The 13,574-nt window shown below is 44.0% G+C and overlaps 1 protein-coding gene across 4 annotated transcripts in view; it reads left to right on the forward strand.

The window, feature by feature from the left end:
• The window catches only part of GALNS (galactosamine (N-acetyl)-6-sulfatase), a 52,244-nt gene that overhangs the window by 22,029 nt on the left and 16,641 nt on the right, over window positions 1–13,574 (forward strand). For all 4 annotated transcript variants that reach the window (XM_083754563.1, XM_083754565.1, XM_083754566.1 and 1 more), the window contains 2 exons: window positions 4,400–4,536; window positions 5,906–6,008. In XM_083754563.1, the coding sequence (XP_083610689.1) occupies window positions 4,400–4,536; window positions 5,906–6,008 (240 nt within the window). The remainder of the gene's footprint in view (window positions 1–4,399; window positions 4,537–5,905; window positions 6,009–13,574) is intronic.

Here is a 13,574-nt window from a genome sequence, read left to right on the forward strand (position 1 = left end):
GCTCTTATTTTATAGAGAAATACAGCACAATAGATGTTAATGGCAGTTTCCTCCTTACTTTCAAGACCTCTTATGCTCTGAAGCCCCATAGTCTCCCTGCTGCAGGTGAGAAGTAAAGAGCTGCTTTCTGTTTCTACCTATCTGCTCTGGCATCATGTTCTGCTGATCTGCATGGTGCTTTCCCTGCTTTTCTAGTTCTTTCTTCATTCTTTCTCTTTTCAAGGTTTGTTGCCTGACCTCTTCTATCTGCTCCCCCTCCAAAAAAAGGATTTCAATGGGACATATTTACAGATTTTTGTTGCATATCTGCATTGCTTAATTCACTCCTTACTTTACTGTGTTGCCTAATTGAAGCTGAAGTAGCTCACAGCCTATCTTTATAATCAATGCCAGAAATATCTCTAGGACATCCGTTGATAACACCTCATGCATCATGAAGTGGACTGCAGCCCATGAAAGCTTAATGCCAGAAAAGAATTGTTAGATGTTTCAGGTGTTACAAGACCCTTTGTTGTTTTTGCTGCAGGAGACTAAGGCAGCTACTCCTCTGGAAATCTAGGAATCAACACAGGCATGAGTGGTTTTGTTTACGTGGCTGGAGTTTCCTCTTTTTGAAGAGAGGGCAAAAGCTCCTTCCCAGAGGAATGTATTGCAAGAGAAAAAATCCTCAGTTAACCTTGTATTCTGCCATTGTTGTATTACAGAAGCTGATCTATTTTTGTTTCTTTTGGCTGTCTTTAATTTGATACCGAGCTACCAACCTACATGGCAGTTTACAAAGAATGAGGAGAGAACAGGCACCTGTTCCTAAGGACTGTCAAGAGCCTTTGCCAACCTTGTGCCCTCCATATGATTTGGACCACGGCTTCCATCAGCCCTTGCCATGTTGGATGGAGCTGATGGGAGTTGTAATCCAAAATAACTGGAGGGAACCACGCTGGCAAAGGGTGACATACAGTATTGAAATTGACACAAAAACGGCAATAGAAGAAGGGAAGGGGGCTGTATCAAAGGCTTCATAGGAAATGCTACATTCCAACATCATTTTAGGTACACTTAGTCCCCAGAGACCAGTGGGTTTAAGTACTCCTGTCTCTGTCTTGGATTGCAGCCTTTGACATGAACTCTTTTTTGCCCAAATGAATGGTTTGTGAGCAGATATTTTTTGTTACATGACGAACTCTGATATTCACAGACAAACAAGCTATGGAGCTTTATAAACCATTTTTAAACAACAACAGCAGCAGAAGCAGCAGCACATGTGTCTGTTAAAGATGGAGCTGTGTGTTCATTGTACCAAAGGAAACTCAATTGATATATGCCTTTTAAATAATGTACTGTGTGATGCAGACTGCAAATCTGGATATATTTATATTTGCAGGGTTTGGAATATTCTGGCAACTACTAGCACATTGAAAAACAATAGAAGAGGGGGTAAATAGCTTGGGTATGAAAAGGCATTAGCTGCCCTGCCATGTGAGAACTATCGTAATCTTGTCTCAAGATGGCATTTTTAAGCTTTCTACAGACATTCCTCATTATACTCTCAAACATGAGGGCTAGAAACTGCTTCAAACGAAAGCAGAAGTTCTCAGAAGGTCAATATGCATGTCAAGATTCTTGAGTGTGCAAACAGAGTGGACATGGGGAATGTACTAAGTATACATACATTAGTCAAACTGAAGAAAGTGTGTTAAATATAAGAATAAAGGAACATGGTACAGCAGAACTGGAATGAGAGAATAGTGGGTGATTTGGGGGTTTTTGGGGTTAGTTCTGGAGGAGAGTTTTCTGAACCAGAAGCGTCCTCCTTACTAAGTTTTCATAGTGTCAGTTTTCATAGGTTTTTTTGCCCATACTGTTTTAGGTTGTGGAACATAAACAAGCACTCTTTCTGGATTTCTTGCTCTCCCCACTACCCAAAAGTCTTGGCTGAATTTTCCAGGTGGATACATAACCAGCGAAAACAAACTTTAAACATTTTCCCATGCTGCCTCTGCCTTCTAGAAGCATCCTACTGGCAGGAATCTGTATTCTGCTGTTCTTTGAATCCTCTGTTTGCTCTGTGCCCCCTCCTTTCCTTTCCTTTCTCTTCCCCTCCCACCACCGCCACAGCTCTCTCCCCCCCCCCCCCCCGCACGCTCCCCTCTTCCCACCTCCCCGGTTCTGCTCCCTGAAGGAGAAAAGAACATATCAACCCAAAGACAGCAGTGCAACCTTTTCTTCACTATCTCCCACAGGGCACAAATTGAAATTGAATTAGACAGGGATATCAGGTCTGCTTGCTGTGATAAATGTAAAAGGATTTTATTTAAAAACACCCTGACATTTGTTCACCCAGTTTCAAATATTTAGCTTTCCCCCTTTCCATTCCTGGCGGGGGCAACTTTATTAATTGTCGCCTTTGATTCAGAGTTAGAGCTTGAAAGCACTGATAACGCTGGCGCTGGCTATTTCTTCTCGCAATGTGGCCCAGAGCAAAAAGGATTTCATTTTCTTAAAGACATTCTGTGTATGCCGAGAGTTTATAAATATATATATATATAACATTTTTTATTAAAAAAAACAACCTCTTCTTTACTTGCGGAATACCGGCTGTTCCTTGCTGATACTGGAAATATCTGATCTTGCTCCTCTGTTTTTCATTATTTATTTTTCACTGGGCTGTTACTCTCTAGAATATCCTTCCTCCCCCCCCCCCATTTGTTACAGGAATTGCAAGCAAAATGAAAGCGTGCTGTCAACGCAAGAAAATACTAAATCCCCCCCAACCTTATTTCTCCTCTGAAAATACTTCAAAGTTTATATAAAAATCGTAACCTCCTCCCTGCCCCATTTCCCGCTCCCTCCGGTTCTTCTCTTTAATGTGGTGCTACAGATAAAACCAAGTGGCTGTAACACTGACGTTTAATTTCTTTTAAGAAGTTTTCTCCCCCTTTACGCAGAGAGAACAGCGTGGAAGACCACGGATGTAATTGGCCATTTAAAGTGAGCTGCCTGCACTCCGGGCTCTGTTTAATAGTGAGGGGCAGGTACAAGGAAGTCGCTGGCAGCTCCCTACTGGCCAGTCTATTGATTCAGGACAGAAATCAAAGGCTCTTTGAGTTTACCCACAATGTTCTGTTAAAAAAGTGACCTTAAACCATTCATCTCTTCCCCCTGCCGCTGCCCTTCCAGCCCAAACACAGCTTGGAGAATTTACAGCATCATGTGGTCCACAGGAGCCCAGCTTGGAGAAATGCTGCTCCTGTTGGGCTCAGCAGCTGCTTCCAAAAGCCTTCGACCTTGATTGCTGCTCTGAAAGGGTCTTTTAAAATTTATTTTTTGAAATATATAACTGCAAACATGAACCCATAAAAACAATATGCAGGTTCCAACTACTACCATATTGTACAGAAGTATCCTTTTCTCATCGCCCTGAAAAGCCCCACCACCATACTACACTTCATCACTTACCTGTATTATTTTAAACTTATATATCATCTCAATCATGAGAATGTGTCCAAAAATTCCAAATCGCATGCTGCTCTGAAACTGGTGAGTGTGCGACTTTACTGCTTCAGCAGCTTCCTTTAGGTATCTTAGCAAACCTCTGCTGGTAGGCCTGGCACCAGGCTTGTTTGGGTCTAAGAGTTCAAAGAACAAGTATAGAGGACAAGAGGTGGGATGATTAGACTCCCTCCCTCAAAGAAAGACGCTTGGGCCACGTAGCTTGCTACTTGGTTTATTATTATTATTATTATTATTATTATTATTATTATTACTATACTGCCCCCTATACCCAGAGGTCTCAGGGTGGTTCACAGAATAAAAATTTAGCTGTAAAACAAAATTTTAGCTGTAAAAATGAAATAATGCTGGTACATGGCTGTAGGTTAGAATACATGTATTGCATGCAGAAGGCTCTGGGTTCAATTCCTGGCATCTCCATGTAGGATGGGGAAACAGACCCATCTGAAATCCCAGAAAGTTGTTATCAGTCACTGTTGAATCTGATAAAAGGCAGCTTCCGCTGATCCTATTTTAATAATTCCTTCAGAATCATGAGGATTCTTAGTTTCTCTCCCGGGAAGGGCCATTGCTCAGTTTTAGAGCATATACTTTGCATGCAAAAGATTCCAGGCTACTTCCTCAGTACTTCTAGGTAGGGGCTGGAAAGGCCTGGTTTGAAACCCTGGTAAGCTGCTTCCAGTGTAGGTGATAACTGAGAAAAAGCTTCCTAAACACAAACTTTTTACCCAACTGCCTGGAGTAGAATCCAGAATCAAACCCTGAACTGCATATCTTGGAAGGTGATGAGACTATTCTTAAGACCTCATCATTGGAAGCAGAAGCTCCCTCAACTCAGGGTCTGCTAGCTTTGATTGTTTTGCAAATGCTCTTGTCTTGTCAATGACAGGTGAGTCATCAGCTGGCAAGCGTGATGGATCTCTTCACCACCAGCCTCGCATTGGCAGGACTGCAGCCTCCCAGTGACAGACAGATCGACGGAATCGACCTTTCGCCTGTCATCCTGCAAGGCAAGTTAATTGACAGGTGAGTTATAAACATCACACTCGCGGCTTTCCATCCCTTGACTCCTCCAATTACTGGTGTGGAGCAGAAAAAGTTGGATATTTTTAAAGCCTCTTATTTTTAGAATGGGTCGGGTATTTTGGCTGCTGGATTGGGTGTTTTAAAGTAATGCTATTGTACTGACTCTAGCTCCCTGGCAGAGCACATATTTTTTGCAGAAAGTCCTAGGTTTAATCTTCAGCATCTCCCAAGTAGGACTGAGAGAACTGTCTAAAACCCTGGAGAGCCACTGCCGCTCAGCGTGGTATACAGTACTGGGTTTGATGGACCAGTGCTCTGGTTTATTATAATTGATTGATTAATTAATTAATTTTTCTATACTGCCCTTCATCCGAAGATCACAGGGCAATTTACAGTGATTTTGACTGATATAAGGCAGCTTCACATATACACCCATAATACAATGTCGATTATATTTGTCCCCTCTAATTAGGAACTAATGTTCATATACAAGTAATAAGAAGTACTGGATAGAGAGAGTCAGTGGCAGGACATGAGGTGAAGGGCAAAAACTATACCAGATCCTTCTGCTGTTTTCTAGAAATCATCCTGAAAATGTGAATTAATGCAGACCTCCCCACTGAATTTTCTTCATTGCTAATAGACTGCATACTGGTCCAGCATGAACCTCCTTTAAAATAACAGCTGATCCACATTGTGTGCACTGAAAACATCTGGGTGGGGGAATTTTCTCTTACATCTTTTGCATGCAAACACAAACAGTGTTTAAAAATCCCTTTCCTCTACATTTTTGTCACCCACCCTAACATAGTTTCAAGGTGGTGTAGGGCACAGGATGTCCCTCACATGGCAGATATCAAGATAATTATTGGTCCATTCTGCTCAATATTCCCCTTTCTGTCACTGGTTTGCCAGTGTTCACAGCACACTTGTACAGTCTGGCTTTCCAGGGCCGTACACTGAAGACTTTGGCTTCCTGTACCCTGTGCAGCTCCCATCACACAGGTGCCCCCTCTTTTGGAGTATTTTAAGCCATCAGACTCTGTGTGTGAAATTACATAGTCTGGTAGTTCAAGGATTAACAATTGCCAGCAAGATGGCTTGCATAACATTTCATTCTTGCTTACGCAAACTCAGACTCTTGCCTTGATGGACGCTTTAAAAAATGCTAATTGAAAACCTTGCGGTGGAGGCTATTAGAAGGCAACCTGCTCCTGAGTGATAGCTGAGTTGCCAGCCAGGCTCCATTAAAGTGTTTGTCTCCCTTATCTGTGTGGCTGCCAAAAGCGAGGGAAGCCGCTTGTTTGGACACGTTACATTTCTCATGCGGCTGTACATCTCTCTTGTTGTCCTTCCCTCTCTCCATCAGGCCAATATTTTATTACCGTGGCAACGAGATGATGGCAATACGGGTTGGGCCTTATAAGGCCCATTACTGGACCTGGAGCAATTCCTGGGAGCAATTCAGCCAGGTAATTGAAAATCCTCCTCCCTCCTTCCCTCCTGCATGCTTGTCTTCCTCCTCCCATGGAAATACACCCATCACTCCCAGAAAAGAAACTCAGATCATCAAAATGTCAACTTTTGCTCCATCTTCATTTTTGTTTAATGCAAGCCATGGTTTGGGGGATATGTTAAGGGGGTACAGATCAAGCTAGCCCACCTTCCATTGCCTGTGCATGTGCCTCCTGCTCTTTGTGACTGTCTCTGTCTAGTCCTGGCTGCTGTCATGTTCCTTCTGGTGGAGCATATGCCTGCACAGCATCCTTCGGAAGCACAGCAGGTGGAGCTGGGCACCAGCAGCCTCTGGGAGCATCAGAGGAAAGTGCTGGGCAGCATCAAGGAGAGGGTGAAGGAAGAACCAGAGGCTTGGAGGATGATTTGGAGAGGCTTGGTGTGCCCTGTTAAGAAACAGTATGTAAAGTGTAACTGTGTAAAATGATAATAACCATAATCTCAGAAATTGCCGCCGCCACCCTTGTCAGAACCACCAATAGCCACAGCGGCATAAATCTGCCTCACTTTGAAGGGTATAATCAACCTGCCAGACTTTTGGCATTGCCAGTTGTCAAATGCCCCAGAGTTTAGACTTTAGTTAAGAGCGGGAGAGAATAATTTTGAGCAGAAGAAATATTGCAGGCAGCAGCTTTGATCGTGCAGTGCGGAGGAGTGGATCATCCTTCTACGGATGAATAAAATGTAGCTTGCTTCCAATTCTGTGCTCTGCTGCACAGAGGCAGCTGGTCAGGGTGCTGAGCTTCTTGTGCTGGCATAAGGAGACCCTCCCCTCCTGCCTCCACCGTTAGATGTTGCCAGGCTTCCCAGACCCCTGTGGATGTTTGCTACTGACACCCTTCTGATCACCTGCACATTGTCATTCAACCACTACAGAAATAAGTTCTTTTGAAACCTGCTTACGCCTTGCCCAGCACCCGATTCCAGGGGTCCTAGTATCCAATGCACCAAAAGAAGTGGGATGAGGCCAAGGACCAAGCCCTGTCTTGCTCTGATGGGCCACAAATACACACCATAAATTATAGAACGCCCTTCAAATATGCATCAAACTCTAGGGCAATCTGATCTCTGTTGCTTCTCACGAAGTGGCTTTGTTCTCCGCTCTCTCTTTCTCTCCATTGGCTACTCTCCTCTTTTTAGCTGCGCCTTTCCTTTCCTCCGTCCTCCATCCCATCTACATTTACCAAAGCAGTGCTCAAGGTGGCTGGCAGCATTAAAACTACAATAAAAGAATCAAAAAGTAAACATGTAAATAAAATTAAATGCAAAAAAACAGAAGCAACATAATAGTTAATCAGCTTCAAATACCAAAATGAATGAAAAGCCCACCTGAACCAAATTGTTTTCACCTGCTAGAAGGGGGGGGGACGACAAAGGAAACTACTATGAGAGAGAATGGGGGTAGCTGCAGGAAAGGTTCCCATATCCACTCTCTCATCCAGTTTCCATCTGGTCACAGCCTTCCTCCAGCTGCACTTGCCAAGCTGCTCTGGCAATGGAGATGGTGCATTGATGAAGCTTAGCATTGGTGCCAATCCTGATAGTATTTTTAATTCTTAGATTTCTGTTTCTCTCCTTCATGTCCTCTTCTTACCTAGCTTTCTTGAGAGAATAGGCCTTTTGTGATGGTGGGAGGACCGTTGCATTTGGAAGCAGGCAACCCACCCCAACCCTATATTTTATGCAAAGATGAGAACATGGATAAGTTTAATTGTTTTTATGCTGTGATTTAAGTATCTAGCACACAAACTGATGTTGAGAAGCATTTATTTTTGACCTGAGCCTCTTGCTACATGTCTGCCTTTCTGTGTGTGCGTAGCCGAGATAATGGGGACCAGTTACTCATTCCCAAGGTTATCCTCCTGTGAGCAATGGCAGACGTGCAATTAAGGAATGTTTATTCCTTTCTAAGTCTTTGTTTAACTGCTAGTTGATAAAAGTCAGCAATTATACTGTACATCAGAGAGATGATTAAAAATTCATTTGCTTTCCTGCCGCTCATGTCGTCTGTGGTTGATGTGGGTAAAATTGGAGCACAGAATTAGTGGACAGAACAGCCATTAACAACACTCAGAGAGAGAGCTGGGGTTGAAATTTGTTCAAATTCTTCTTCTCATGCTCAGACCCAACCCAAGCCAGCTTAATAATAATAATAATAATGCTGATGATGATGTTATGCTTCGATTTGCAGATACTTGAAATGCTCCCAAGGTGAAATTGTTGTACAATCTTTGTTTCACTGCCTTCAGATTCCGTATCAATATTGTTGATATTGGGTGTTAGGAGTTACAAAAGCCGATTTCTTTGCAAAATTGTGTGTTAGGAATTACAGATGTTGGTTTCATTGCAAAAATGTGAGTCCTAATGCATAAATTGTAAGTGGCGCCAGAATTCCAGCCATGAGCTGATCCCACATTGCATTGGATCCACTGGAGCTTGTCATGGGCAATTGTTGGGTCTCCTCAGTGACTCATAATCAACTGTTTGATTCAGATGCCTGGCTGTGCTTGGCCCAAGGGAATGCAGTATTGTCATTAGCTTCCTTAGTGCCAGAACTGCATCCCCAAAGCTTTCACTTGCAAAGCTGTGAATTCAAAGCTGTGACGACAAGAAGAGTGCACCTCTTGGGGGTGTAGTGGAGTTCAACCTATCTAAACAGGACTGCGCTTGATCAGATGTATCTAAACAGTCGTCACAAGCCAGTTTGTTTATTTTTTGGTCTTTTAAGGCAGGGATAGTGGCTGTCTGTTCTTGGCTCTCTTTCCTCCAGCCTGTGATGAATGAATAAGTTTCATGCAGGTTCCACATCCTGTGGTAATAGCAATCGTGGACAAAGTTCACAAGACCCAGGTCCCTTTCCATGTCTGTGAGCATTTTCCTCTACATATTACAGATTCATAAGTGCTCCATTCAATATGAGCTTTCATTCTGCATGGGGATCCTGGTCCATGGCTTGCCCCTCTTTGCTCATCTTGGCTCATCAGCTAAGGTGCTCCATTCTTGCAAATCATGCTGGCTACTCTTATTTGCTCTGGAGATCAAGCCTTCTTTGAATTCCTTAACTTCTGGTGTTTGCAGTTCTAAGATCCAATAACCTCAGTGTCCCAAACACAGACAACATTTGCTCCTTAAACTTTGATGGTGCTTAGTCCATCCTAGCTGGTCACCCTCACCTGCATCATCACACCAAATGAAGACTATATTATTGGGTATATAATAATGGAGGGGGAAATATGACTTGTCTCTCTCACATACACTACCTAGTCTTGCCCTAGGCTGGTGTTCTCCAATTTGAGTTTTCCCCTTCCTTGCCATGATCTGTTTTCTAGCTAGAACACCTTGGCATTTTTCTCTGACTTAATTATGAATATAAATGTTATTTAGTGAGCACCTGTTTTCCTTAAAGTGCCAAAAGAAGAAATATAAACCCACTCCACGGGAAATCCGCATGACTAAAGAAAACCTGGCTGTGTCGCTTTGCAGCTGTAAGTTGTGCGGGAGGGTTGCATTAGGAATATTTACTTAGCTGCCAGCCAGAGGCTGTAAAAAAGCCGTTTGTGATTTACAAGTAGTTCTTGTCTATGTGGTTTCAAATTGTCATAATACTCAGAAGCTGATGAATGGGTTTGTGCTGAGTAAAAGGAAAGTTTAGTGTAGGGAGGGAGATGCTAGTAAATAACAAAAAAAAAAAAAAAAAATGGTATTTTTGGAGACACATTTATTTTCTGGGCCAGTACAGTAGATAACTCTTTTAAGTCTATGCAGACAAACCAAAGAACCTTGGGCTGCACTGGCAAATCCATTTGAGATACCACAGGAATGGCAAGCTCTGGGCAAGTGTTTGGAAGGATGACAGGCCTGTGACTTCGCTTATCCTTTTGCTCTAGAAGTGTCAGGACACCGCCCTTGAGCTCACCTGTTCCTCTTGGAAAGAGGCTCAGCTGATTTGTTGGCAGCACTTCCCCGTGACAAATATGTTTGGCCACATGGAGACATGCATCACTGTTATGCACAGACAAGCACTCTGTGCAGGAATTGGTTGAGTCTGAAGCAGACTTGCACAGATTCTGTGGGCCAGAGGGGAGGTCCTACATCCTTTAGGATGCAGCAGTATTGGGTGGAAGAGGCCCTATCTTCTTCTCCACCTTCTCTATAGTCTTGTCTCATTCTCAAGAAGAGGAGAGTAGGGTTTCCACACCACCACCACCTTGGACTATTAAAATGCTGTCTGTTAATTTGGATCTCAAGGCTTGTTGGTTACATTTTTATCCCACATTTCCTTCAAGCAGCTCAAGGTGGTGTACTTGGCTGTCTCCCATCTTACTTTCCCAACAGCCCTGTGAGGTAGGTTAGGCTGAGAGTGAGTGACTAGTCCCTGGTCACCCAGTGAGCTTCATAGCTGAATGAGGATTAAAATCCAGATCTCCCTGGTCCTCATCTCACATACTGGTTCTCCACTCTCATTCTTTTGCCCCTTGTGCTTTCCTAGTAGCAAGACATGAAGGCAGAAGTCTCCTCTCTGCTTGCCTTCCACAAAGCATTTTTTTCTGTCCCCACTACAGCCCTGGTTGCAGTCCCTGAAAGAAGATGTGTTTTTCATAGCCCCTGGGTGGATTGCATATTAGCCGATAGCTTCAGCTTCTTCCTGGTGCTGTCAGCTTCATATCTTGTTAGCTTTCAATGATTTTTTTATCATAAAGGCCACTGTGTATTTTTAAAAGGTTTTGTGTCCATGTTTATACGAAGACCCCTATTGTTTTAATATAAAATGCCAAAGGGTTTTTTTCATGCTGCAATCTTCTTTGATTGCCCTTCTCATCTGACGTGAAGCAATCGATAGCACCTTTTCTATGAGGGGGGGGGAGGGTGTGTGGTGTGAAGTCAAGTAGAACCTCACAAATAATGACATTTGATTGTGGTCCTCTGAGCATGTGGGTTAGCCATCGATCGCTTCTGCTTGAGAGCCGATGGAGACTTTCTGATTTGCACCCCCCGCGCCCGGTCCCTTCCAGACAGTTAACATGTGAAAAGCGATTTTTGTTCAGCAGGGCTGAAGCAACAGCTGCTGAGAAGAAGTCATAGTAATAGCATTTTCAAAGGAGGGGTCTAGGTGGTGATTCACTCTGCATCCTAATTCTAGAGACTTTTGCCAGGAATCATAACTTCTTTTCCTAGTACGTAGCTCTTTCCCCCGTTCCTCCTGTGCCGTGTCCATTGGAATGAGGAAGCCTCGGCAAGAGGACAGAGACGCTCCTTGTGTCAGCCAGGCGGATATCGCAGTTGCTCATCAGGCCAGAATGATCTGGGATCGTGCCCAGGTGATGGATTGCCAAAGGCCGTTTGTTAACACACGTACGCACACGTTGGTGGTTCCACTGCTTGGCTGGGAGCCAACTGGCAACCGCCTGCTGTTTTGCCTCATGTTTATATCGACTGAGCATCTGTGGCCCATTTGCTTGGGAAATTGATGCACTGGCAGGGCAGCCATAGAGCACTGTGACCAAGGTCGTGTCTCTCTCTCTCTCTCTCTCTCTCTCTCTGTGTGTGTGTGTGTGTGTGTGTGTGTGTGAGAGAGAGAGAGAGAGAGAGAGAGAGAGAGAGAGAGGTGTGTGGAGGGGGCAGAGTATATATCTAAGGGACCTTTTTCAGGCAGAGGGTAACATCCCCTTCCAGGGACCACATGCTAGTGGAGGGCGGGGGCAGGGGGGAAGAAGAAGAAGAAGAAGAAGAAGAAGAAGAAGAAGAAGAAGAAGAAGAAGAAGAAGAAGAAGAAGAAGAAGAAGAAAGAGGAGAGGAAAGAAGAAATTTTTTAGGAAGTAGGGCAGGTGGCAGAAGGGACACACATCTGATCTTCCACAAAATCTAGGGTGGAGATGGAAGGGCAACAGAGACGACTCGGTGCTTCTTTAAATACTTAAGAGGTTCAAACTGTTCTGTCGTAGACTTGGGGATGTGTGTTATGGCAAAGTCTGCGTAGAAAAATCAATAGGTAATCAAAAATTAAAAATGTGGGTAGGTTTTTAACAATCTCTGGAAGGAAAAATCAGCTGTGGTTTTTTTGGCCTTACTGTAGGGAGGGAAATCAGAATGGGGACTTCTGCCCATGTTTTTGAAGGCAAGTTCCCTTTCTGGATCCCTCCCAGAAGCCACTTCAGATCCTTCTCAGAGAAGGCTGGTTGGCCCAATCGTCACAGTTTCATCTGGCTTTAGTTTTCAAAACAAGATGGCTTTTGTGCTTTAGTGTGTGTTTACACAAGAAACTGAGTATCCTTCTTAATCTGGAGTAACATCCGCTTCCATCTTCTTTTGTTTTTACAGTGACTAAAGCAAGTTAGATTCCCCATGGTTGCCACCAATGCAGAACATGCCATGGATAACGTGGGGAACAGCAACCCTTGGGCTTCAGGGTGGCCAGAAGGGATGGAGCAGACCGCAGAGGAAGCACGCTGTGGGAGCCCCTGCTTCCTCTGTGGTTGTTCCTTTTTATTCCTGCAATGGAAGGGGTTGGACTAGATGATCCTTGAGGTCCCTTCCAACTCTATGATTCTGTGAAAAGGAAGTGGCAGCAATCACAGGGGACACAGCTGGCACAAGAGAACTGCCTGCTGGTCCGAGCTGGGAGGTCTGCCCTAATATTGGGAATGAAAGCCAAACACAAGCTGAGTGCTGGTGCAGCAGTTGCAAACCACCATTCTGTTCCTTGGGTGGCTGCACTCACAGCTCACATCTGGAGGTAGTGGGCCTGCACGTGGTTGCGTGGAAATATATTTCAGCCCCCAATCAGCTGAGTGTGTTAATGCTAAGGCTGTCTTAACATGAGAAGCCAAGGGTGCTCTGTAAACAGAGCAGCGTGGAAGCAAATACCCAGAGAATAAATTCTTACCTCAAACGAAAACATTTGCACTAGAGGAGCGCAGTACTAATTAGCAGGCTCTTAATTAAATAGCCTTTTTGATTTGCATCCAAATTACAACTTGTATGTTACGTCTTGGCTTTGATTAGCTGTTGTCACCGTCTTCTTCTTCTTAAAATAGTATTGAAATGCTCCACTTTGCGCAAATGCAAACTCCACTTGGTCTCGGAGGTCTCCAGCACCAGGAGGTGAAAAGGTCAATCACCTCCGTATCCATTTAAAATCCATTATGGCCTGCCTGCTGCAGCTTATCAAGCAACTCTCTCTCTCTCTCTTTATTTTTCTAGCCACTGATTCAGGAATCTATAGCTCTGTGCAGGTAAATGGGATTTCATGGGCTTCTAACCTTTCTTACTTTATTGAAAAGCAGAATATTAACTGCTCCACTGACCAGCCTGTCCATTAAAGACACACAGGATATTTTTAGAAAATTGTTTGCCAATCAAATCCCCTCCAACGTCTGTGGAGAGCCTTTCAGCTTAGTGTTCGTTCTATGTGCAAACAGTACAGCTGTGCCGCTGCCCCTCCCGTCCCCCCTTTAAATGGGTTTTGCCATGCTGGCCTCTGTATTATGTAAGTCCTTTTCACAAGGAGGGTGACTTCAAGGAAC

The sequence above is a fragment of the Podarcis gaigeae genome (assembly GCF_964106915.1).
Source record: "Podarcis gaigeae genome assembly, chromosome: 8".
Taxonomy (NCBI): Eukaryota; Metazoa; Chordata; class Lepidosauria; order Squamata; family Lacertidae; genus Podarcis; species Podarcis gaigeae.